This window comes from Ochotona princeps, chromosome 12 (assembly GCF_030435755.1).
Source record: "Ochotona princeps isolate mOchPri1 chromosome 12, mOchPri1.hap1, whole genome shotgun sequence".
Lineage (NCBI taxonomy): Eukaryota > Metazoa > Chordata > Mammalia > Lagomorpha > Ochotonidae > Ochotona > Ochotona princeps.
In genome coordinates this window covers 24,407,851-24,434,498 of record NC_080843.1, presented here as the reverse complement: position 1 = coordinate 24,434,498, position 26,648 = coordinate 24,407,851, and the positions used below count along the sequence as shown (strand labels likewise).

The 26,648-nt window shown below is 37.9% G+C and overlaps 1 protein-coding gene across 1 annotated transcript in view; it reads left to right on the top strand.

The window, feature by feature from the left end:
- The window catches only part of SCEL (sciellin), a 274,453-nt gene that overhangs the window by 230,442 nt on the left and 17,363 nt on the right, over nucleotides 1-26,648 (top strand). The window contains exons 12-26 of the mRNA XM_058670950.1: nucleotides 1,052-1,111; nucleotides 5,772-5,816; nucleotides 7,353-7,412; nucleotides 7,694-7,753; nucleotides 8,359-8,418; nucleotides 10,081-10,140; nucleotides 11,333-11,392; nucleotides 15,783-15,842; nucleotides 17,196-17,255; nucleotides 18,157-18,216; nucleotides 20,138-20,188; nucleotides 21,098-21,157; nucleotides 24,928-24,987; nucleotides 25,133-25,192; nucleotides 25,333-25,389. Coding sequence (XP_058526933.1) covers nucleotides 1,052-1,111; nucleotides 5,772-5,816; nucleotides 7,353-7,412; nucleotides 7,694-7,753; nucleotides 8,359-8,418; nucleotides 10,081-10,140; nucleotides 11,333-11,392; nucleotides 15,783-15,842; nucleotides 17,196-17,255; nucleotides 18,157-18,216; nucleotides 20,138-20,188; nucleotides 21,098-21,157; nucleotides 24,928-24,987; nucleotides 25,133-25,192; nucleotides 25,333-25,389 — 873 coding nt within the window. The remainder of the gene's footprint in view (nucleotides 1-1,051; nucleotides 1,112-5,771; nucleotides 5,817-7,352; nucleotides 7,413-7,693; nucleotides 7,754-8,358; nucleotides 8,419-10,080; nucleotides 10,141-11,332; nucleotides 11,393-15,782; nucleotides 15,843-17,195; nucleotides 17,256-18,156; nucleotides 18,217-20,137; nucleotides 20,189-21,097; nucleotides 21,158-24,927; nucleotides 24,988-25,132; nucleotides 25,193-25,332; nucleotides 25,390-26,648) is intronic.

Below are 26,648 nucleotides of genomic sequence, written 5' to 3'. Positions count from 1 at the left end.
CTTATATAATCAATTTTTAGGACAGAACTTTTTTGACTGAAAATTATTTTTGAAGCCCAAAACTTCTGTTCTTCAATAAATATATCATTCCTTATGGCTGTTGGAGGAACCCCAGTTGGAACCATCCACCACATGAAGCTTTACCTCTTGGGGGAGTCACAGGTCCCTCATACCTAGGAACTTACAGTACAGCTGGCAGTAATTCTCAAACTGGGTTTCATATGCCACAAGGACTCAACACAAGTTCTGAGAAAGCAGTGGACCAGTACATTCTGAAACACAATAAAATAGAGTCCTATGCTACCAGAAAGTCCTGTTGTTAGACACTTCAATGTGCTTGTATGTGTTCTAAGTGTTTAAAAATAGGCTATACATATCACACTACAACATTCCTTCTTTGTAAAACTATTAATATCCTATGAGACATTTGTGAAACAGAGAGCTTAATGAAAGGGTTACTTATAAGGATCTTCTTAATTATTCCTTGTCATGACCTTGAGAGGCCAGCATGGAAGCAAGCCCAGGGGCTTCCCCGTACCTTACAGCTTAAAATATACCTTCTCACCCTTTGGAAGTCTAGGACAACAGATATTTTCATCGCAATTAAGGAAGTAATTGATTGTCCAGACTTTCTTAAGGCTCCTTGGCTCTGGGAGAAAATCATTTGAACTCACTTCTGTGTTTACTTATTCAGTTAACTAGATTTTCTTTTTGTGTGCATCCTTTTTGAAGTAAAGTACATGGGAGAAGTCATTATAAACTCTTATGAAAAAATATTGTCATTTCAGTGAGCACTAGATGGAAGATGTGGAAGGACAAGGGCAGTGCTATGTGTGTGTGTGCGTGCATGAGAGACAGAGAGGGGTGGGGAGAGAGAGAGAGAGAGAAATAGGGGCTGAAAGTATGTGCCAAGAGCTAATGTGATGGAAGCATTTTGTCTTCCTGTTACACTTGATAATTTCTGATTGCCACACTGACCACCCCTTCCATATGGGAGCTCCTTCAAGGAAGGCTCTACTGTCACTGACATGTTCTTTCTCATTCTTTGAAGGAGTCAAGATCTTGGTAACATTGTCAAAGCTGCTGCTTCAGTTCAGAAAACCAACAAAGGGTGAGATCTGTGAGCTTTTTAGTTTTTTTCCTTGTCTTTTTTTTTAATGCTTTACCAGCACCTTTAAACATTCTAAATGCAGAAACCCCCCAGGGTTGTTAATTATAAATAATCCAAAAAAAGAAAGTATCCGTGTGTTTACGTAAGTACCCCTGAGCACTGGGCACAGCTGACGTCTGTGGCCAGACACTCATTTGTCTCTGCTTCCTCCACTGGAAATTTCTCACCTCTTATGACCTCAGGTGCCAAATCTCATCCCAAGCCTCCAGTCTTGTACTTAGGTAGCTGTCTCCTCAGTACCCCCATAGAGGATGTCCCAGGTCATATTCAGTTTCCTTCCCACATGTGCAATTTCCTGATTGTTCTAGTTACCTTTTTTGACTCATTCTTGGTCCCTCTTGCTCCCTTGCCCCTGCCTCTTTAGTATCGAACACATATGGATTCAGTGTCTAAGAAGCAAGCCCCTTATACCTACATATCCACTCACTCAATGCCTTTTGTTGACCTGAACCCTGTCTAGTTACCGAAATGTTTCTAATGTCACTCTTATGTTTATCCTACACTTAATATCATACCAAACCATTTCCCTATCTATAATTTCTAGATATGCCTGTATAAACTGGTGTTTTCCAACCTGTAGAACACCATGTAAATCCATCCAAGTTGTATCAATATTTCAAGATCCAGATCAAATATACTCCCTCAATAAAATCTTCCCTGGTAATCCAGCCAGATGTGACTTCTGTGTCTCTCTAAACTCTAATCGCCCCACCTTTCATGTAATACTTTCTCATGTTCAGTTTTGTTCTGTGCTGTTTGTGTGACTGTATCATTTTCTCTGTACTCTTAATGCTGAGATTCAGAAAGTGTTCTGAATATTTTCACTGTTGTTTCTTTTCCAACTCTTCTAAGTAGCTTAGACCTCTAATTTTATGGATTTCTGTTTCTTTGAGGTAGTGTTTTGCAGTAGGGTTTGGGTAGTGATTTAATAGCTCATCGGGATGTTCGAGAGGGAAAGATGGGTGAATGATGATGCTAAAGGGATATTATGAGTCAAGCAAATGTAATAAGGTCAGCAGTTAGTCTACTTTCTCATTCCCAGGTCCTTGTCACAATGCATACATTCCACAGCCAAGTACATTTGTCACAGAGATGTTCCTGGTTTGAGAGAGGCCAGTCAAGATGTCTGTGGCATCATCAAAAAGTACTGTTACTGTGGTGTGTCCCCAGGGGATGAGAAATGGTTTCATCCGAGCTGGTCTTTGTAAAAAAATAGGAGCTGGTCTTTGTAAAAAAAATAGACTGTTACTGTTATCTGATTAAGAGCACTTAACTTGTTATGAATGCAGTAGTGAAACTTAATATCCCAGATTTTCTGCAGTTCACAATCATTTTAAATGTTTGAGTTCTTTATTGAGAGCGCTGTCTCTATTTTTATTTCACTTATCAAAGAGTGCTGCTCATGATATATGCTAATTTTCTTGAGATAAACATGAGCATCCCCAAATCCTGTGCATCTTTATTATTATGATTCATGCCAGTCAAAAAGATCGAGGGCTGACATTTACAGGATGCTGAGCTTTGCTGTTTCCCTCAGGGACAAGGACAAGTTCTCAGCTTTGGCTTTGGCGAATAGAATTTCAAGCAAGAGACAATATGGGGCCGCATGTCTGGGGAGTGGATAGTTTTTTCCCACACAAGCGTAGGGTGATAATTACTTTTTTCTTAGGTACACTGAGTCATGTATCTCAATATTTATCCTCAGCCCTCAGTCCTGCCATTTAAAATGCAACATTACTTAAAAGGACCCAAGTATATGATGCCTGTTAATTTCGCATATTTTTAGAATCTCTAAAGGGATTGCCTTCTGCAGCTATTCTTGCAATAATGTTATGCTAGGCATCTTCAAAGCACTGAGTGACTTGGCAAGTCTATTTCCCTAAGGCTAAGCCAATGTCTCAGTATATTCAAATGCCATTTGAACAGTAGATATAGCAAGCTTTTATCAAATGAAAAATGTAATATTGAATGGTACTGCTTATTAAAATGGCCACCCTAATTGGTGACCCACAAGAGCATGCATCCTTTTCAACTATGTCAACAATATTAAAAGTAAAACTTAAAAAAAGAAGCAATAATCACTGAATACAAAGTGATTGGCATAATACTTGGCAAACCATCCACTCTCGGTTGTTTGGCCATTTTAATAAGCAGTGGGTGCTAGAGTCTAACTCAATTTGACCTGTTCCAAAACCCAGCCCACATACATTATAGGTGGATGCTGCAGCCTTGTTCAGCCTGGTAAGCCCATGGCTCTTAAACTCACCAGTGAGAGCTTCAGCCTAGCAAAGAAGTCCCCCAAAATTCCCCCTACAAGGGCAGTTCCCAGCCCCCAGATCTTATGTGTGCTGACAGGTGCTACAACCCAGCCTGTCATAGCCTATCTGCAATCTCACTCTTGCTGGTAGGTGTTGTAGCCTAGCTCAGATGGGCATTATCTACACTCTGTCCTGGCTCTTGCACATGTCAGTGAGTATTGCAGCCTGGTCCAACCAGGCCTGTCTGCAGACCTGGCCCACACAAATGCTGATGAGTACTGCAGCCTTGCCTGGCTTAGTTGGCCCCCAACCTTGTCTATTGGCCTTGGCTGTTGGCCTAGCAAGAGAGTTCCTCAAGTTCCCCTAGCGGACCCATTCTTAGCCCTAGTTCTCATTGGTGCTAGCAGGTGTAATGACACTGCTTGGCATGGTCTTCTCTCAGTCCTGGCCTTTGCATGTGCTGGTGGGTGCTGCAGCCTGGTCCAGCTACCCAACTGACAGCCCTAGTTCCTGCAAGTGTCAGGTGAGTGCCATTGTCCAACATGGCTTAGCCAATTACCACACCCAGTTCTCCTCACAAACTGGCAGTTGCTACTATGCCCCAGAGGCAAGAGCACAAACCTCCAACAGGATCTGACCTCAGATCCAATTCTCTTACATTCTGGAGTTGCTATGGCCCAGTCTGGCATGGCCCACATTTGCAGGTAGGAAATGTGGCCTAACCCAGACAGGCATGCCCCCAGGATCCAGATTTTGTGTGTGCCAGAAGGTGGTGGGCAATGCTATTTAGCCCAGCACATGTCTCCCTCATGGGCAGGTGCTTTGGCCTGCCCCAGAAGTGCCCTCTGGGTCCCTCCCTCTAAACCAACTCCCTTACCTACCTGTGACTGCAGTGGTCCAGTCTGTGAAAGACCCCAGAATTCATTCCTCACCTGTTAAACATGTGTTTTCTCTGAAATATGTTCACATACTCCCTACCCCATGTAGTCTGCAGCTCTTCCCACTGCTTGGGGACCAGGGTGCTGTCACTTGGCCTGGCATTCCTTGCCTTCCCCACATATCTTAAAAAAAAAAAAGAAGAAGCAACTATGTTGGCACACTGGTATATTTAACATAAGTCTGGCATTAACCAGGCCCAGAATGTCTACCAGCTATTGGCTACGTTTCTCCCAGCAGTTTAACACATGCCTAGGTACAAGGCAATCTAGGCAATTGCCTTCAGTTGGGGTATTGATTCTTTTTTGAGGTGGTTACAAATCATGTTCTTATTTTGTGAGTGGGGAAATTGAATAAGTAAGGGTTAGGTAGCACACCCAGGATCACCAGTGAGTAAATGGTGACTAGCAGATTGGAGTCCTTGCTTGGAAGACCGACTGCATGATTACTGAGTGACTTGGTCTGAAGGCCTCATCAACTCCAGAGATGTTCCAAGAAAGGAAGGAATAACATTGAGAAGCTTGGAAAACATGCAGCTCTTGAGTAGAAAGAAGGAAGTACTAAGATTTGTAAATAGAAAGACTGGATAAGGCAGGCAAAAAAAAATGGAAATGGGTTATGGGAGATTAGAAAGCTGGAGAGAGAGGATGAGGTGAGTAGACAGGAGCTTGAAATAGGAGCAGATTCTAGGTTACATCCTCCTCCCCAGGCTGGTTGGGGAAGAGAGCTGAATCCACATGGCTTAAGGGGAATACCCAAACCCAGAAGTTGAGTTTAAATAGCTTGCTTCTAAAAATGCAGCCAGAAGGAGTGCTCTCATGCTCCATTACAGAAACAGCGTAGCAAATTTAGTTAGCCTAGAATGAGGTGGGAGTAAAATTCAAGCAAGAAACCACTGATGAACAAGCTTTTTCTACTGACTATGTAGGGAAAGTGTTTTGTGCAAAGAGAGGCTCCATAATTAGTCAATGTACCTGTTTGCATTGACTGAATTTAAAGCATGCATTAGGCATTGGTTATATGAAAGACACTGTGCTCATGACTGATGAGGATCCCATTGTAAAATACAGTTGTAAATTTTAAGTGTATATTATATAGTGGCAGGAGCAATCTCATTGAGACAAGTGTGAAGTTGTCACAATACTGTCTAGTAGCAAGGTCCATAAAGGAGCTGGAAAGAAAAAGTGCTGCCAGAGTTTCAAAAACATAGGAGATGCTGTTCATTGGAGAGCTGGTTAAGGCTTATTGGAGACAATAGTGAGGAGAGCCAAGAAGGACAAATAGGGTTTGCACACATACGTGCTGGCTGTGTGTTCTGTTTCAGAGCACTCATTTACCTCAGGCAGACCTACTTTGATTCTGGACTAGTTTCTGCTAATGTGAATTTCTTTTTTCTCTTCCCGAAGTGAAGAACTGGATAATCTCATAAAAATGAACAAAAGCTTGAGCAGGTAAGATTTTTTTTTTTTTTTGCTTTGTTACTTGACTGTACATTATAACACATCTTTTTCAATTTTGGGCTTTAGAGCTCGCCTACCCACCTAGTCAAAGATATCATAGCAATCTAGAAGAAAAGCATGCAAAAGTCTTCTTTGTTTCTCCAAATTATAAGTGGTAATTAGTGTCTAAGATTGATATTAATATGTTTTTCTATTTTTATTCTTTATTTTTCTGTTCAAGTAGTTATACAGATAACCATATTTATGTTCACAAAATATTAATACATTAAACAGTTTGGTTCAATGACTGGATACTCTTAGAGTAATCATTATAAAAATCATTTGTTATTTTCATTAACATTACCTCATTCCTTTGATTCATTTTAAATCATATAACTTAAAATATATGAACAGATAAATGAAGGATTGAGGCTTGTGGTAGTATATTATACTTTAATTACCCTCTCTGTTTCTTTGTGTACTTACCTGCTAAATGGGAAGAGAGCAAAATGAAGGAGATAACAAGGCAATCAAATAAAAGAAAATAAATTGAACAGCTAGTTTCCACACCCTGCTGTGACAATAACAATCTAGGTTTAACTATCAACATGTCACTTCAATTTGCTGCTCTTTAGTGACCTCATTTATTAGAGGAACAGAGGAGTTGTTGTTTGTTTTTGTTTTCTAAGTTTTACTTAGTCCTTCGATTTGTTTGAAAGGCAGGGAGACAAAGAAAAATCTTTCATCAGTGACTCATTTCCAAAATGCTTGCAATACCCAGGGTTGAACCAGGTCAAAGCCAGGAACCAGGAGCTCAGTTTGGGTCTCCAGGGTGGGTGACAGGGACCCAAGTTCTTCAGCCATCTCCTGTTGTCTCCCAGCATACACTTTAATGAGAAGCTGGATAGGAAGCACATCTTGGACTCAAATCAGATGTTCGTATGGTGGGATTCAGGCATCCTAAACTACAGCTGAATAGCTGTGCCAAATGACTGCCCACTCCAGAGAGGGAGCTTTAAATCAAAAGTCAGAGATCCCAAGACCCATTATAGCCAGGCAGGTGTCTCCACTGCAGGAGACAGGTTGGGGGAGAATCAGACCTAAGGAGAGAGTGAATGTCCATCCAAAGTGTCCAGGTGTTTCACTGTTCAAGCTGAGTGTTTCCATATGGGAACTTGAGCCCAGTGTGCAAGTACATTTTCAGGAGACTCAGAAAATCAAGTTTTTCCTCATCATTCCTATGAACACTGGCTCACATGAAGAACAGTTGTGTTCCATGAACCAAAGTAATACATTTATGGATCTAGTCTGGCTGGCAGATTTCAGTGGATGTTTTAAATTTTACTTTTTCTGAGGTCCATTTCAAGTTAAATTTTGAGATTTTGACCATATGAAAGTACCTGTTTGCAATACAACAGTGTTAGGAGTTGAACTCATTTTTCCCAACTAGCTCTTATTTCTGTCTCAGAAGTAAACTGGTCTGTAGTTTTTTAAAGTTAAACATTTCTTATTGTGACTGATGATGTCTTTTAATCAATATATTTGAAGAAATCAAGGTCTTGATGGTCTGTTTAGAGCAAATCCAAAGGCGGAGCAAGCAGAGAAAAGGTAAGTGCCTCTCTCACTCACTTGTCTGCAAGTCTGACTTTCCAGGTTGCTTAAAATATTCCTTTGGACGTTAGCTGGCACAGAAATGGATTAGCAGATGGGATAGTGCTCTCAGCATTGTACGGTTAGTGCAGGCATAATTGTCCAAAAGGATTTCTGCTCTTCCATGCCATAAGAACAAATGAGCAATTCATAGAAAAATGTTTATTGTATCTGACCTTTCAAGATAGCAAATAATTTCATTTCAGAAGTGCAGTTTTTTTTTAAATCTTTGTTTACAGAGCCAAAAGCCTTGAAAGCCTCATCTTTACAAATACTCGGACCAACAAAGATGGCAAAGGGTAAGTCTTGGGAAGTCAGGCCAGCCAGTTTAACTGAATCCTAATCTGTCTGTTATTTTCTGAGGGAGACCTTTTGCTCAGAACAAGTGTCAGGAAAGCTAGTGAATAAGCCTGGGGCCAGTGTCAAGACATTGAGGGGGAGGAGTTTTTCTGGTGCTAGCTGCACCATCATCAACAACCTGGGTGACCCTGGACAAGTCACTTAACTTCTGCAGACTTTTGTTTCCTCATGCCGTAAAGTGAATCTGTCACCTGTATGGTTTCCAGTCACCTTTTAGATCTAAAAGTGAAAGATAATCAACTGGTTGCTAGAAGTAGTGTGTGATAGGCTGGTTTATTAGCTGGATATATTTACTGTAAGACATTCAGAAGCTTGGTGCATAGGCACTCATCGCAGAATCTTTAGAATGTATTAAGGAACTTCAGAGTTGGGATCCTGGTTGGTCACTTTATGTAGTCTGCATGTAGGCTTTGATTCATTGTGTTACAAAAATGGTTTAACTGATTAGTAACAGGACTGCTAGCATTTGAGAACTTAACTTACAATTCTAGACTGATGTACTAAAAGATTGACCTGTAATTGATATTATTTTTCTTGCTAAAAGAAACCAAAGCCTTGACAGTTTCATTAAAGAAAATCCCAGAAAAGTCAGCAATGAAAAAGGGTAAGAATTTATGAACTCTCTATAGCTTACTTTATATTTTGTTACTCATTAGGTCTTAAGTGTGAAAATCAAAAATTCCTAGCTTCTTGTCCTCACACCCTTACCCCTTAATTATGTTCAAAGAACTTCAAATTGCAACAGTTTTCTTACAGTGACATCACAGGCAGGTGAAAGTAGTGAAGTGTAACACCTGGACAATAGGAATTTGGAGGGATTTGTTTTTGTATTAGCTAATAACTTCAAATCTATGATATGTGAAATTTTATTCCATGTAATTAACTAATATAAACTGTTGGAGATGTACTTGAGTTATTTCCACTTTTCTAAGATGACATTCTTGAGCATTTTATTACAAATGGTTGATCTGAATCTTCAAAGTATTTAGGTCCAGTATGTTCATCAGTTGGTTTCTACCCCGATGTAAATGATTTTTCTGAATAAATAAAAGATTATCTCAATATAGGCTAATTAAAATTGGCCTCCCATTAAATCACCCCCAGGGAAACAGAAGTGGAGATCCAGTGGAAAGTTCTATTTTCTTACGGTAGTTAAAAATGAGCTAAGTAATGTTTGCGATCTTAATAGCCAGTTATTTCTTATACATTTTGCATGATGAGTGAGTGACTTGCATTGAATATTTCTAAGGATGTGTGATCATTTAAGTAGTGATAGAATCTGACACTGTGTAAAATGTGCTGTTGTCACAAGCAATTCCGATTCTAACACAGAGCTGCTGCTATCTGTCTTTTCTCTCCTCCACTCCAATAGTATGAAGAAACCAAGGCCTTGGAAACGTTAGTAAAGTTAATCAAAGAACTGACAAAATCAAGAAAGAATAAGAAAAGTTTCCTACCTGGAACGGGATTCTTTCCTTCCTGTTAGTTTTGTGTACCTTATTAGAAAGTGGTGTGCTAAGATTTCTTCTGATACAGATGAGCTCCTGGCAGAAAGGGTGTGTCTGAATTGCATTTTAAGTGCATGTAGGGGAAACCTGCTACAGCAATGCTCCTTCCACATCTTCTTAGACAATGAGTTAAAAATATATATTGGGCAATAAAATGTCAAAATTGCCTAATGAGAGGTTTGTTGATTGAGATTGTTTTTGCACAACTGTGTAAATTACTGAAGATAAACAAAGGAGAATTGCAGCCAAGGATGTATTAGTGGTTTGGTTCTGAAAGCAATTGACCTGAGGGCATCCTCTTATAGATTCTTGAGAAAGCTGTCCATTACTTAAGTAACATCTAGTTTTGATGTTTTCTTTCAATTAAGTCAAGACCCTGAATCTACTGTCAAAGTGAAGGCCGGGATGGATAAAACCAACAAAGGGTGAGACTTTCTTGATGTAGCTGAATCTTGGTTAATTTTGTCCCAGGTTAATTGTGTGCTGTTTTCAGTAATATGGAGGATATCAATAAATTCACATTTACATAACATACAATGAATTTCTAGAGGCTAACTTGACATATTATTGTCAGATAATTTTATAAAAGTCAACTTAATATCTACAATATTGTCTCCCAAGCTTGAACCTATCAGCAAGAACATGCAGTGTGTACATATCCGTGAATACACTTGATCTTAGACAAAAGACTGAAAAGCTCTATATCTGTAAATTCAATGGTATTATTTTGAAACTGATCTAACCTTTTATCTTTAAAGAGGTGAAGACCTTGATAATGTTATCAAAGTGAATCCCAAAGGAAATGAAAGTACCACTGGGTAAGTCTGCATACGTAATTTCTGTAAGATAAGACCAATCAGAAAATAAAATGATATGATCTAATTTCATAATCACATTTTATTATTATTGAATTGTATGTTTGATAGGGAATGGCATTCCATTCTCCTCTCTATCACTCCCCATACAAAATCATTTGGACTTTGGTTTATTCTGGAGAGGAGTTACTGAATTTCTGAGTGTTTGCAGGAGAAAGCCTTGACATTTTCAAAATGATCTTCTAAAATGATTGATACAGCCAAGAGCAAGCCTTAACTAAAACTCTTGTATGCCAGTTTCTGTGAGGTGGGTGGTCTCAGCAGGCATCCCAAGAGAGACACTGGTGGCCCCTGCACTGGGAGTGGTGACTTAACTCCACCTTGCTGCCAGAGCTGTACCGTGTCTTGACATGACAGCAGTACATAATCAGGGTGCTTCTGCCTCCCCTACTCTCCCCACTGGGGTTCACAAAGGCCCCTTTTGCATCACTCGATCCTTTTTAATGGACTGGCGTATTTCCCCTTGAGAAACAATTTCCTACTATTTCAACTACTCCCCACGTCCCTTCTTTGTTAGAGCATAATGTATTAGACACATTGTATATTAAAAGGTTTGCGATGAGAGAATTTTGTACATATGAGGACATATTATTGTTCTTGTTGAAGTCTAAATATGTTGGTCTCAGAATGGAGAGCATAATGTGTTTGCCAGAGGTTAGAGAGAGTGAAACGGAGAAAAGAATGGGTAAAAATGATTTTTAATATTATTAAATGGTTGTAAATTATTATTTTTAACATTGTTCTCATTTAAAAACATTGGCAATTGTATCTGATTTGTTGAATAGAAATTTGTATTCTGTCTGGATTCAGTACAAAACATTAACTTACTGGACCTCTGTGCTGCCTGTTTAGAGTGTTCCATTAAACTGTATCTGAGTCTAAAGTTGATTTTGATAAATAACAGATAATATGAATCTTGTGAACAAAGCAAAAAAATTATGCTGCTAGCAAGAAAACAATCTTAAAATGGTCTTCAGTTCAAGATAAAAGAGTTTTTATTTGCATTTGGCTTTGAAAATTCACTTCGATATGTAGAGAGAACTTAGGTGTTTTCCAGTTAATATTTTCCAGCTATTATTCACTTGACCTGTTTTATTTTAATGTCACTTGTTAAGACTTATTTCCTTATTTAAAGTAAACAGGACCTTGATGGGCTTATTAAAGGAAATCCTGAAACAAACACAAACATCAAGAGGTAAGGCACTTAGTCTCCTCCCCACTTTGTATGGCATTTATGAGCACATCAAACTCTGAGTGCTAATGTTCAGGAAAGCAAGTTCAAATTATAGCCAAAACTTAGTTTGTTCTTCTCTAAACACATCCTTGAGCATGCCTCTACAACCTCTTGTGTTTCATTCTTGGTTGAAGTTTAGTATCAGTTGATCATGGGAAAGCAAATGGAAATTTTTATCTGCTCAGGTGAGCTAGACAACTTACTGCTTTGCATATATTTGGAGAATATTCATATAAGAACATATGTATGTATGTGTATATGCTGTGTGTAAGTATGATTTATGTGTGTTTGTATAAATAATGTAAGTGGTATGTATATGTATGAGTAGTGTGCATATAGGTGAATTGAGGATGCAAATGTTTGTATATACATTTGCAGCAGAGTGCATGCATGTGTGAACTCATACTGTGTTTATATGTGTATATGCACATGTACTATAATGTGACAAGTATTTAAAATGAAGAACTTAACAAAGTGTGCCTCTTTAAAAGAGTTCTCTTTTCCATGTATTGTCAGAGTTTATGTCCTCTTTGTTTTTAAAAAACAGATGGTACACTTTTTGAAACTGAGCTTGTTGGCATGTTGCTGAAAACAGTATACCAAATAATTCCATGTGGTTTCCCTTGAATTCCTTCCCATTCAGTTAACTCAATATATGATGTTACTTGTGGATTCCGCTTAGTTGGCTAAAAGCAGGTGTGCGTTTTCAAGCTTTCCTGCTCTTGACTGAGTGGCATAGAGGCACAGCCATCCAGTGAATTAGATTTTGATAGTAAAAGACTCACAGATCTTTTAACCTGCTTGGCTAGCTAGCTTGTTCAGATATAAAAACTGAGGTATTGGACAGAGAGCCTGAAATACCTGGGTTTAAATTCTCACTCCAGTTGCTCAAATGTGCCTTGATTTATTTGTCTACGAAACAGTGACCATAATACCCTATGCCTGGCATAGGGCAAGTATAACTGTCAGAATAAAAAGAATTCATATTAATTATGCTTTCTTAATGATTTAGTGTTCAAATACTCAGTTTGTTGTAACTTTTGAGAAAGGTTTATATTTTCTTTCAAATGTTTACTAAAGAGAGTATTTCAGATTGTGATTGACTTCACATTTTGATGTATGTTCATGTGTGTGTATGTGTGTGTATGTGTGCATGTATGTATGTGTGTGCATGTATAAAGATATTTCAGAAAGTTAGTGGAAAATGGAGTTAACAGGCAAGTTTATTTTCGGCAGAGTTTTAACTGTGCATATGTAGATGTTTCAAAAATTCATTAAAAAATGCATGCCATAAAAATTATTCATGAATTTCAAAAGTTTTTGTACCAAAGCAAGTTGATCTTTTTTTCGCCGTTTTTCCATGAAAGTTTGAGGCATCTTTGTATGTTTAAGCATGCAAGCAAATGTGTGCATACGTTTGCATTCATGGGTATGCATGTTTATGTGCAAGCAAGTAGATGTATGTTTATGTAGGTTTGTGTGTAAGTTGTACATGTATGTAACTGCATGTACAATGCTCTGTATTCACATATGTGAGTATGTGTGTGCATGTTTATGTGGGTGTGTGTGCACTTCAGTTTGTGAAAGCACAAAGTGCTGTGTGTCTGTGTGCATACATTTATATATTTATTGCTGACATTCCTTTAAAGGCAGTAGCTATCATTTCCCTTTTCTTAAACACATAATGAGGTTCTATAGATATTTTAAAAATAAAATCAGATAGTTATCCTCTCTCTCTATTAAAAAGGCTTCAGTATTCGCCCATCTCAGGGAGGCTAGAACTCTAGCAGTTAATGATGCCCTTTTGCACTCTCATTAAAACCCAGCCAGATGCACCGTTCCTCCTCCAGGCCCACTCGTGTAGGAAGGCTCCTGCATCAGCTCTTCCCAGGATACTGTATCCCTAGGATTGCCCTCTCCAAAAGGTCTTTTCTGATCAATAAACATAAATTAAGTCACCATCCACTCCCTCTAACACTTAGCCCTTACTGCAGGCAACAGACACTCTTGAAATTTTCTGTACAGCGTATATTTTTATCTGAAATTGGATGTTAAATTTTACAAGAGTTGTTCAAAAACTTTGCAGACAGATGGAATTAAAAATAAACTTTATTTTCATGCAAAAAATTTGGAACTGTACAAATAATATATGCAGATCTTGTAAAAAGTTCATGGAAAATGCATGGAATGAAACGGCAGTGCATAAATTTCAAAATTTCTTTGCATCAAAATTGCTGCATATTTTAATCACATTTGTCTACAGCCTTTTTTTTCTTTTAGTTTGAGAAACAGAGACAGAGCAGGAGTGGGAGAATAGTCAGTTGTTTCACTCCCTACGTGCCTGTACTGGATTCAGTGCAGGCTCTCTGATGCGGAGTGTAAGCGTCCCACCAGCATCTGCCTCACTAGGCCAGATACCTACTGCTTTTCACATACTTCTTGATATATCTGTGTATTGCCTGCCTGTCCACTAGTTACAGTGGCAGCCACGTGTAAGCTAATCCTGTATCTCTATTGGCTTCTATTCCGGTCGTTGGCCTGGTTGGTAGTGTGCTTGCCAAAGTGTTGGTGGACTCTAAAATGCAAAACTACTGACATTATACATATAGAATATGAGGCATTGGTTCACACAGGCATTCTTGTGATGCATTATGATTTCTAATAGATTACCACATTATTCAATCACCTTTCTTTTTGACTTTATAAACTGTGAAGTTTAAGTAACTATACTGTTAGCTGCTTTCTTTAATTTTTCTTAAAAATTATTTATTATTTTTATTGGGAAGGCAGATATACAGAGAAAAGGAGAGACAGAGAGGAAGAACTTATGTCCAACGGTTCACTCCCCAAGCAGCCGCAGTGGCTGGAACAGAGCCAATCTGAAGCCAGGAGCCAGGAGCTTCTTCCTGGTTTCCCACGTGGGTGAAGGGTCCCAAAGCTTTGGGCCATCCTCGACTGCTTTCCCAGGCCACAGGCAGGGAGCTGGATGGGAAGTGGGGCCTCCAGGATTAGAATCAGTGCCCATATGGGATCCCAGTGCATGCAAGGCGAGGAGTTTAACTGCTATGCTATTGCGCTGGGCCCTCTTTAATGTTTTAAGGTACCAAAATCTTGACAATGAAATGAACTGCACAGTCAATACAAAGTGAAGAATAACAATGCTTACTGCTTTGCTGTTTTTCTGAATGCTTATATCTGGAAATTAAAAGTTGATTTTCGTTTGTTTGTTTCTATTACTGGAGTTAAAAATCTTACCTATTTCATTTCCTGCCGAATCAACCAGGGAGTGATCTAGAGTACAGTGATTGTTTCTGTGGGGTTCATTGATTGGTTATTTGCATTAAAAGTTTCAGTTATTTTTAGTTTACACTAAGAATTTGTGTTTTAGTATGCATATCACAATCTTAGACAACTGGATACAAGTGAAAGAAAAAAACTGAATCACATCTGGTTGCTTCCAAATATTTGTGTCTTTGATGTTGTAAAGATGAAACCTCAGAGCCTTTTTGATATGATCTGAGCAGGGCCACAGTGTGGACAGACAGTGACTAAGTACCTTCCCATGCAGAGTCTTTTCTCCAAATGGTATCTTCTGTAGAGCAGAGGAACAGGTGCAGGTGCCACGTATGTGGGAAACGTGGAGGTAACAAGAAAGCAAAATTCCCTAATGATCAGAAGCAGACATATACTAAAGGGTAACCATAAAGCTCTAGAGTTTAAGTGACTTTGTGGATGTTTATGTCATAGTCAACTTATCACATATTTCAGAACCTATAAAGTTTAATCATTCTATTGTTTATTACCAAGACACTACCTAAGATTTGAAATCTAGCACACATTTGTAAGTACAAAAAGCAGATACCAAATTGCATGTTGCAGAGTTTAACAAATGTATGTAGTTACCTCAATATGCTTTTGTGACAGAAAACTTGTTAGAATATGTCAACTTTGCAAAATATTTATTTCCAAAATTGGTGTTAAACTTCCACAGCGCATAGTAAATGAAGAAGTTATACCTTCTGAAATATTTCACAAAAACATATAGACTATTACAAAGATGTTTTGTGTACCTACTAAAAATTAAGAACATAGAATTAAATTCATAAAACTATACAAATTCTTAGTGTAATATTTGTGAGGATCAAATGGTTCCAAAATTAAAATATTACTTTGCCAAATCTCAGTGAGTTTTAGAGATACATAAATTCCTACCCACTTCTGTACAATCACGTTTAACATTCTTCAATGCTTCAGTATAATCCCAACGAGGGTTTTGTATTACTTCTCCGATACTTTTATCCATTTGTTATCAACGTTCCTTTAACTTCAGCATTTCTTCAATGTTTTAAAGGGGCAAGAGCCTTGACAATCTCATCAAAGTAAGCTCTGAAGTAAGCAGAAGTAGCCAAGGGTAAGAATTGTGTCCCGTCTCTCTTCTTTCTCTCTCCCCATCAATTTGTGGCACTCATAAAAGATGTGTTGAAAAACCTTTGGATTGGGATCAGAAAGTCTGAAATCCATTACTCCCCAGCTGGGTCTCTTTGAACAAATTCCTTGAACACTGAACTGAAGTTTCCTTAGTTATACAATGAGAATCGTCATGTTTGTTCTATCTTTGTCTCTGCAAAGTTATCTAGTAAATTGATGGCTATAAAAGCCCTTTAAAATAAAAGGTACTAAAAATGGAAACTTTCATATAATTAAAAGTTACTTTAAAGATGTGGTGGTTAAGGAGACTTAGAGTTTTTGGCAAATCATTACAATGTTTCTTAACTGAGTAATTTTTAGAAATAGTCTTGCCCTAATGTTGTGGTTTTATTTTGAATGTTGGATACTATACCAATAAATGCATGATTTTTAGGAAAGTAGAATTTATTCTTTTAAATTAAGTGTATAGAAGAAGGCATTTGCTCTAGCGATTAAGATATTTCCTAGGACACCTGTGTCCCACAGTGGTTTACCTGGGTTTAATTTCCTACTCTTGCTTCTGATGCCAAGGTTGTGCCAGTACAGACCCTGGGTGCACTGGTGTTAGCACAAATAGTTGGGTTTCATGCCACCCAGTTTGGACACTAGATCGAGTTTCCACCTCCCAGCTTTACCTTGGCCCGGGCCTGTCCATTGTAGGTCTTTAAAGAGTGAAACGGCCTGGTGTAGTAGCCTAGTGGCTAAGTCCCCACTTTGAAATTGCTGGAATCTCCTATGGACACTGGTTTGTATCCTGGCTGCTGCACTTCCCATCCAGTTCCCTGCTTGTGGCCTGGGAAAGCAGAAGAGGATGGCCCAAAGCCTTGAGACCCTGCACCCAGAAGAAGCTCCTGGCCTCTGGTTTCAGCTCAGCTTAGCTCTGGTCATTGCAGCTAATTGAGGAGTGAACCAGCAGATCAGCTGATGTGTATTTATTTCTTTCAGTAAGTAATAAAGTTTATCTTGAGTATATGCATCCTTTAGGTGGGCATTTTGAGTAATCTAAGTGGCATCTTGACACTGTATGAGACACCCACCTAAAGGTTTCACGCTGACACACACCAGGGAGGCAGCACTTGGTGGCCTAAGTACTTATGTCTCAGCTACCCTATGGAGACCCAGATTGAGTTTCAGGTTTCCGGCTTCAGCCTGCCATACTTCAACATTTTTTAGGCTTTTGGTGATTGAGCCAGTGTTTAGAAGTTGTCTAGCATTCTCTGCCTTTCTAAAAAAAAAATAATAGCTAATCTGTCTCATTTAATTTTTATTTATCATGTTTTGTTTGTTTTGGTTACAGTTCTGAAAATCTTAATACCCTCATTAAAGTGAATCCAGGAACAGGAAATAGTATGCAATGGTAAGATTTAACGGTTTCTTCTTTTTTTGATGCTAAGCAATGTCTAGACATATAATTAAGATAATTTGTTTCAATTTATTTATGCTAAATCCAATGATAATTTAAGAAAAGCAACATAGCCCTGACTATCTCATAGTTGAAAATAAAGGTAAATATTTGAGTCAATTTCTGATATAATAGAGGTACCATGTACCATGGTTAATTAGGATCATAGTCTGGCCTCCTCCCTCCCCAGAATGGACAGGAAACTATGATTTTCTGGTTTGTTTAGAGCGAAAAGAGAACTAGACTGGTGTCCATACATATGAGAGTAGGCTTAGCTTTGCGCCCCTACTCTCTGCGCGCCTTTTCTATGTGGCCTGGACTTGTCTCTCTTCTCCTATTTGAGCAACTGTTTCTCATCATCATCGTGAAAAGATTGGACTAGGTGCTCTCCTAGAATAACAGAACTAATTCAATTCTGAAACTTCAGTGAGATAAGATGACCTAGATTTCACACTGTTAACCTGGTGGGAAAATTGTTTACCCTTCCTGGATCTCAGTGTTTCCCTCTATGAAACTGAGGTTATAATATACATGCTCCCTTTCCTATGGGATTGGTGGAGGATTAGTTTAGATACGGACAGAAATCACATGGAACAATACCTGGCACATCAAAATTTTCTAAAACCATTCACTACTATTAATTGCTTCTATCCATTTTTTAGTTAGGTTCTAATATACATATTCACATCACTATTTGCATTTGAATATGTTCATATTCAACACTGAACAAACTCAGTCTTCTGAAATGATCTATATTTTAATAATATCTTATGGCAAAAATATTTCTCAGTTTCAACATTTGCGGTTGCTGAGATAAATCTGCTACTGATTTGGTTATTTCCTCTATGTTTTTAAGGGGTCGAACTCTTGATAACCTCATCAAAGTGGTTCCTGAAGCAAATAAAAATAATCAAGGGTAAGTACTTTGGAAGTCTTTTACCTTTATTTTTTCCTCCAATTCAGCTTTAAAAAAATATGATGAAGTACACTGCTTTACCACAGAGATAGCTGCTGATGGAACCCTAAGTCATTAGATCCTGTGACACCCACCTAAGCACTGGCATTTTATCCAGGGTTTGTTGGTTGTGGGTTTGTGGGAAAGAAAATTCCTTGAAATACAAGAAGGATTCTTGCCCAGTGTGGGATCTGTGTGCCGTAACTGGAATTTCCTTCAAATGAGTGGGGATTCCATGGCACAGAGCACCCTGCCACAAGAAGTTCTCAGAGCTAATCCCCCAGAAGAAATATCTTCATATGATCAGTTATCCTACCTTCACCCTCCAATATTTATATCTTCTCCTCCTATTACCTTCTACCTAGATGAGACTAAAGTTGGAAATTGTTATAAAAAAATTGTACTGAGTTTGAGGCTAGCTTTGTGGTTATAATGCATAAAGCCATTGCCTGCAACTCTGGCATCCCATATGGGTACTGATCCAGCTCCCTGCTAAAGATCTGGGGAAAGCATCAGAGTATGGCCAATGTTCTTGAGTTCCTGATGCACTTGTGGGTGACGCAGACAAAGCCCCTCTCTCCTGGCATCCACCTTGCCCAGTCCTGGCTGTTATAACCATTCGGGGAGTGAATCAGTAGATTAAAGACAATTTTTTTTCTGTGTCACTCCATTTTTTTTCTAATTCTGATTTTCAATAAATAAAGAAATATATAAATTGTACTCAGTTCACTGAAATAATAAAGAAGGCAGAGACTGTATTTATCATTTTTTAAAAAAACTTATTTAATTTTTTGGAGTGGCAAATTTACAGGGAAAAGGAGAGACAGGGAGAAAAATCTTCCATCCACTGGTTCACTCCCCAAATGACCACAACGGCCAGAGCTGAGCTGATCTGAACCAAGGAGCCAAAGCGTATTTTGGGTCTACAACATGGACACACAGGGTCCCTAGGCTTTGGGCCATCCTCTACTGCTTTCCTCAGCCATACGTAGGAAGCTGAATGGGAAGTGGAGCAACAGGGACACAAAGTAGTGGCCATATGGGATGCTGGTGCTTGTAGGTGGAGGATTATACTGTTGAGCCAACACGCTGGCCCCAGAATACATTTATCTTTTATAAAGAGAGACTTTTTTCTAAGACATATTACATTATACAGAGACAGGGCAAAACCATGAAACTACTAGCATTTATCTTTTTATCAGTTTTATGTATCTTTACATTTGTATATTTTTGAAAGACTTATTTTTTTATTTATTTGAAAAGAAGAGTGACGGAGAGAATGCGTGACACATGTCACTTCTTTTATCAGTTTCCTGTCTTTGCATATGGAATGAACTCTGTTTTACAAGATGTGTCTAACAAACAGAGCTGATTCACACTAAATTAAAAGTCTACACTTACTCATAAAGGGCTAGATAATTCATAATTTTAGCTGTTTTGATTCATAAATTCTTCCTGTAGTGTGAAACCAGTATTTGTGAACAGTTGGTTTGGGTGTTTGTTAGTAAAACTTTATTTGCAAAGCCAGGCTACCACCTGGATTTAGTTTAAGGGCCATAATTTACTGACACAGACCAGAGAGCGTTTGGCTAGCCTGGTCCTCCACCTCTTAGATTGCATGTATTTCTTCATTCATGTGGTGTTTATAGATTCAATCATTATTTTACCTTTATGGTTAGTGCTAAACAAATATAAAGATGTACAAGAAATCAATTGATATCAGTCAGTATTTTTATGTAGTGCTAAAAAGAGAAGTCAAGTACTCAAGAAATTTTGCACTAGCAACAATTTTTGATTCAAAATTAAGGGTGAAAACTGTGTAAATTATTGATTTTCATTGATCTTGCTAGTTATTAAAAGTTACAACACTTTTTTTTTTAAGAAACCAAGGTGTGGAGAATCTTACCAAAGTGAATCCTTCATCCAAGAAAAGGTAAATTTAAGTCTCCTAAGGAAACTTCTATTTTTGGCGAAAAAACAAGTTTATTTGGCTAAGGAAAGAATAGGAACAAAGTGAGTCGATTTGTTTATATGTAGTAATGCTGAATGGATTTGCCATTTGTTATTGTTTCTATTTCATTGTAGTAAGGTTTGAATTTGTTAATATTGAAGCTAATTATGTATAATTACCACTTGAGAAATTCCTTTGGATATAATAACAACCAGATTGCAACTAAATTTGCAGTTAATAAATTATGAGTTCATCAAACTGAACAAACCAAAGAATATTGGTTTTCTAGCCTCTCATAAACCCAAGAAGCAATATTTAAGTGACCCCTGCGACAACTGACAAAGTAGCATTTTTATATTTTAATTGGGCTGCATTTGCATGACAATGAATTTACTTCTTTGAAAAATTAAAACTTGTTGTATACTAGAACAAAAGTTAATGAAAGCATGGCAGAGAAACTCCAGACTAGCACTCCTTGGATTATGGTGAGGAAAATCATGGGGCAAAGCAGTGCTGAGATGGAAGGAATCCCTGTGAGGAGAAGAGAGGAAGGGTGTTGGCCGGGAAGAGAGCAGGATTCGGGCCACTTGCTGCGGTTACAGTTCTGCTTCACTCACTTCTGGGGTATCTGGGTCCAGGAGTGTCTTAGCTCCTCTAAAGCTGCTTCTTCCTTTAAAGAGAAAGGGGACCCTGGTAGTAGCTGCTTCGCCGAGTTGTTTTGAGTATTGGAAGTATGGTAACTAATGTATATATAAAATAGGAGCATTAAGCTTCTAACTTTTTATGCTAGGACTCTGTTGAATGATGTATAAATTTGAAAAAGCAATGCCAATCATGTCATTTACTGACTTATAATTTGATTTGACCTTTCAATTTATTTTGTTTTATCAGTGAACAAAGCCTTGATGAACTCATTAATGTAAGCCCCAAAGCTGTCAAAAACACTGCTGGGTAAGGCAAGAATTATTTGTTTGTTTGTTTTCTCTTAACTAAATACAATGTGAATATAAATAACATAATCACTCTATGAGCAGGTTTACTGTTGGCCATGAAAGAATTGTCACAATTTAAAAACAAAATCTGAAAGAGAGACAGAGAAAGACAGAGAAAGACAGAGAAAGAGGCAGAAAGACTCTTATCAGCAAATGCCTGGAACCGCTAGGGCTGAGCCAAGTGGAAGCCAGGAGCCCATTTCTGAACTTGGGCCTCCTATGTGGGTGACAGGAACTCAACATTTGAGCCGTGACCACTGACTCCCAAGGTGTACTTTAGTAAAAAGGTGAAATGAGGAACAGGTCTGAGCAGAGGTCCAGATAGTGTGTGAGCATTGTCTAATGCTGTGCTGAATGCCCACCCTGTCAGTGTTTCTATGTCCAAACAAGCCTGTGTATCCATCTCTTACCATCATGAAGTAGAGGCAGTTATATAATGGCGGCTACATTTCTGTCAGCCTCAAATAATGCAGCTGAAGGGAGATTGGAGAAGCAATGTGTAGGAACATAACGAATTCACAACTGTTCAGATTCTGATTGTGTGTGTGTGTGTGTTATTTGTGTTAGTCCTTTTGTCTCTGGAATGAATTAAAATTTATTAATGATAATTAATGTTAAGGAAAAGGCCCATACATTTCATTAGACTCATTATTAGCCACATCATTCACCTTCTTTTGAGAGAGTGTTCTCGACCATCAGTGGAAATTTATGAGGTTTATTGTTCTGCAGATGGTTGGCTTATGGACTTGAAACTTGATGATTCTCTAAGTATGTGTAATACAATGAGATTTACAAAAATGTCTCTAATTGTGTGAAGATTTTTAGATCATCACACAGTGCTGTTTTGTATGCTATGTATGTGTTTAAGACTCCTCTTGATAAATGTGTTGAGTCATAAAAATCATTAAATTCTGGAGATACAAAGAGCCTTAGATAATGTTAACCTAGTTAATTTGAGCAATCTTGAAAACAAGTTAAGCCTCTTCATTTTGTCAGCGAGAAGAGTAAGACTCAGAACAGTTAAGGGATTTGACTGGGGACACAGAAAAATGAGTGGAAGACGGCAAGTAGTTCTGCAATCTCTGCGGCAGTGGGTAATTGCTGGCCTCTCCTGGGTTCACAGCTTACAACTAGGTATCATTAGTTGCACATTAGAATAATTATAGGCCACAGACACCAAGAAGAGAATTCAGTAGTCATACTCAATCTCGTTAGCGGGAAGCAATTAACATATATTAAAGCTAATTATGTTCCGGGGCATAGAGATGTTGTTCTGAGACAATAGTAGTTTGTCAGATTAAAATATTACATTTTTAGTCACTCACATACTGCTTGCTGAATATGGAATCTATTGCCAGTGAATAGCATTTGAAGAGAAAGACATTTGAAGTCCTTATATTGTGAAATTTATATTCTTAGAGTCCTATGAGTACAGATAAGAGATAAACACAATCTAGAGCTTACCCAGTCCAGGCTGTCCCTTTACAGATGTAAATACTGAGGCCAGGGGCGCGTGTCTCCCCTCTGTGAGGTTTCCTGACAGCTTGAGTCACACCACAGCGCATAGCCTTTGGTCTCCAGATCAATGAGCGGAAACAGTGGAGGCAATCAAGACAGGGTTGCGCTGCTGTGACACTAGCAGGAGACATCCTTTACTGCTCTCTCAGAATCACTTAAAGCATTCTTTATAACACACAAGTGTGCAAGTAAGTGCAAGACATGCTATGGCTCTAAACTTATTCAAATATTCTAATGCCTCCTTTACTCTTTTTAAAGCAACATTGATGAAGTGATAACTTCACTGGGAAAAAGCTAAGTTGCTTTTGTATGAAATTTAGATGTGAAAGTCCTTTGCTTGTTCTGAAAAAGAAACCTAAGTGATCATTGTTTTCAGTTTATTGAGATAAATTATATAATATTGTTGATCAAGAAAGTTCAGCAGTGTTATGTGAATCCTTGTTTTGTTAGGAGACGAAATAGCCTGAATTGAAGTTTCCTAAGCTAGGGTTTCTGTAACAAATGGGTCACAACACATTAAGGACTCTTACATTTGAATTAGCAAGTGGCAATCAGTATTTTCCTCTTTGAATTGAGTTGGGTGAATTGAACAGAAAAATTCAGAGTTTTCTGTTTTTAATAGAGATATCATTTCATAAAATCCATATTTTTATTGTATGTATGTATTTGTCTACAAAATAGAGAAATGGATTTTGAAGCAAAATGCATTTTTGTTGGGTCTTCTGAAATGGTGACTTGAACATCAATATTCCAGGTTTCAAGAAGAATGAAGTTTTCTTTGTTTAGCAAACAGTAAAAATAGAGGCTCTCGCCTGCGTCTGTATTTTCTATGTTGTTTACTATGCTGGCCATGTATATATTATGTATGAATTTATGGTATGATATTAAGATGGATTCTCTATGTTTAAACAGCTGTGGTTTTCGAGCATACCCTCTCCATCTGCAAATTTTCATGCCCCGTTGTTTAACTGAAAGTGTAAAATTGCCATCGTTTTAAAAATTGTAATGTTTCTGGCATAACTTAATGTTATAATAGATTTTTTTCTCTTGCCATTTCTATCTCAACCTGTTTTATAACATATTTTACAATCAAGTTATAAAAAAATTGTTTTGGCTAGTTCTCATTGACCAAATAGTTTCGGTAGTATTTGTAGATACCAGTTGGTTATCATCAATCGGTAATATTATTATTGAAGAAAATTGAAAATACTGAAAATTCAGTTGAGCGTTTTTCATCTACCTTGGAGAGCTCAGAATCATGAGAAAGAATCAAGTTGAAACCATGAGCTGAAAAGTATATTCTATGGAAAAGATGAGGGCTTAGAGAATTGCTGTGTGGAACTTCAGACTTTTTTGATGAATTATCTATAACTTGCTCTTGCATCAATCCTTTTGAGGAGTAGAATATATTCAATTTTTATATCCATAACATAGACTTTTGAGGGGTGGGAAACAGGCAAGTTGTACCCTATGGTAGTGGAAGCAGATGTTATCAATTCTGCAGTTTCTATGGCACCTACTCTATATTTCTCTGCACAAATATAAAATAGGAGTGAAATTCACAACTTTGCAGCTGTCTAAACTGGAGATGCAAAGAGACAGTGAATGATCATTAACCATGTGTGAAGAAATAATGTTCAATTGCTGAGAAGAGAAGCTGGAAGGGCTTCAAGTAGAGGATGGACAGTTTTCAGAGCATGAAACTAGGTTGACTATGAACAATTGAGTTTTTCAGTCACCATAGAGGAAATGCAGTTATGTTGGATTGTTGTAACTCTTTATTTCGATCTATTTTTTTCCAATCCGTTTGTTAAGAATAATCCCGGATTGAGAGCCTGGTTGTAATTTCTAAATTGATAATCTCAGTTGGTGAACATGCTTCAAAGATAAGGCCATCAGAATCAGTTTGAATCTTCATGCTAAAATAACCCAAAGAGAAACATTGTTAGTTCTGTACGTGGAGTATTTATCCAGCATGCCATGTTGGATGTGCTATAGCAATAAAGCTTGTGAACACAAAGTTTTCTTCTGTTACAGCATGGTTTTTCCTTTCCTGGACATATTTCATGGTTATTCTATAAGCAAACTATATTATGACTTTTTATAAAACTTTTAATAAAACTTATAACTTTTTTTTGCCACTTCCAGTGACCTTAAACCCATATTATCTCTAATCCAAGCCACATTAATCTTTTTTTTTTCTGTTTAAAGAAACCATGGTCTTGACAAACTCATCAAGGTGAATCCTGAAATTCATGTAAAGAACCAAAGGTAATTCAACTACGTTATTTTGAATGCCTTTTGGTCAGGAAGAACATTTTGCTTTATTATCACACCAAGCAGATTTACAGCTTGAACAATCTTAACAAAAGATCTTTTTAATTAACCTGTTTTCTCTCCATTTTTCTGTCTTCAGAAACCAAGACCTGGATCACCTCATCAAAGTCAATCCTGAAGTACTCAGAAGTAATCAGAGGTAATCAAAGGAAAGTGGTCAAGTCACGTTTCCGTCTGTCTCTTGCTGCTGAGTGACATGGATTGGTGGTGTTGCTTTATTAACCTAGTGCAACCCAATATTCTATTACTAATGTCAGCTTCTTCTTTTCTTTTACACAGTGCAGATTTGGACAATCTCATTAAAGTGCAACCTTCAGCTCTCAGAAACACTACTCGGTAAATGACCTTGCTTATCTTGACATAATCCCCACGTTCTAGGGTAGGAATTTTTTTTCTCTGTTATGTTTTAATGAAGAATTTTGTTTTTCTTTAGTGAGTTACATGGAGATGCTTTACCATCCCCAAGACCTAGAAAATATAAATCTCAGAAGTTAGAAATCACATATTTGCTTAATTTTAATTTTAATTTTCTGATTTTGACATGTAGTACATTGTTATCCACAGTCCCTATACTGTGTCATAAAACCCAGAATGCCTTATTCCTCTCCAGCTATCACGTAGTACCAGTCAGTCAGTCATTTCCCTCTCCTGCCCCACTCTCTAGCCTCTGGTAGTCAATGTTATATTTTAGCTTCACATGTGAGTGAGATCATGTGATACTTGCATGTCTGTGCTCTGCTTGCTTTACTTAGCATGACTTCTGTTTCAATTCAATGTGCTGCAAATGATAAGATTTCATCCTTTTACTGATAAACAGTATTCCATTGTGTATATGTACCACATTTTCTTTCTTCATTCATGGGCTGATAGGCACTTAGGTTGTTTCCATTTCTTTCTTGGCTATTGTGAATATTACTGCAATGAACACAGGAGTGCAGAGGTCTCTTCAAAAGACAAAGTTTTTTCACCCCCTTGGTATATAGCTTCTAATGAGATTTCTGGATCAGAGGGTACAACCACTCCTGTTCTGTAAAGCTTCTACTGGGAATTTTGCAGTTAGGAAAACTGAGAATCCTTTGTATGTTATTTGCCTATCTTAGATCGCTCTTTAACCTTGGAGAGCTTGATTATAATATGTTGGGGTTTACATGGTTAGGTTTAATGGGTAAAGGACCTATAACCCTCTTGTACCTGCATAGAAATATCTTTCTGTATTTCTCTAGATTTGGGATTTTATGGTTTTCCCTATCCAATGGCATATTTTAAAAGATTTATTTGTTCATTTGAAAATCAGGATTATAGAGACCGAGAGAGAAACACAGGAGAGAGAGCGCTTCCATTTGCTGGTTCACTGCTCAGGTAGCCAGAATGGCTGTTGCTGGGGCAGACTGAAACCAAAAGCTTCTTCCAGTCTCACACATGGTATGGGACCCAAGCCCTTGGTCCAACCTCTGCTGTTTTCTGAAGTACATTAGCAGGGACATAAACCAGTACCTTGTATACTGGCATAGCAGACATTGTCTTAATGTGCTGTTCCGTAACACTTGCCCCCAATTGTATATTTTCAAATAACCTATCTTTAAGCTCACTGATTA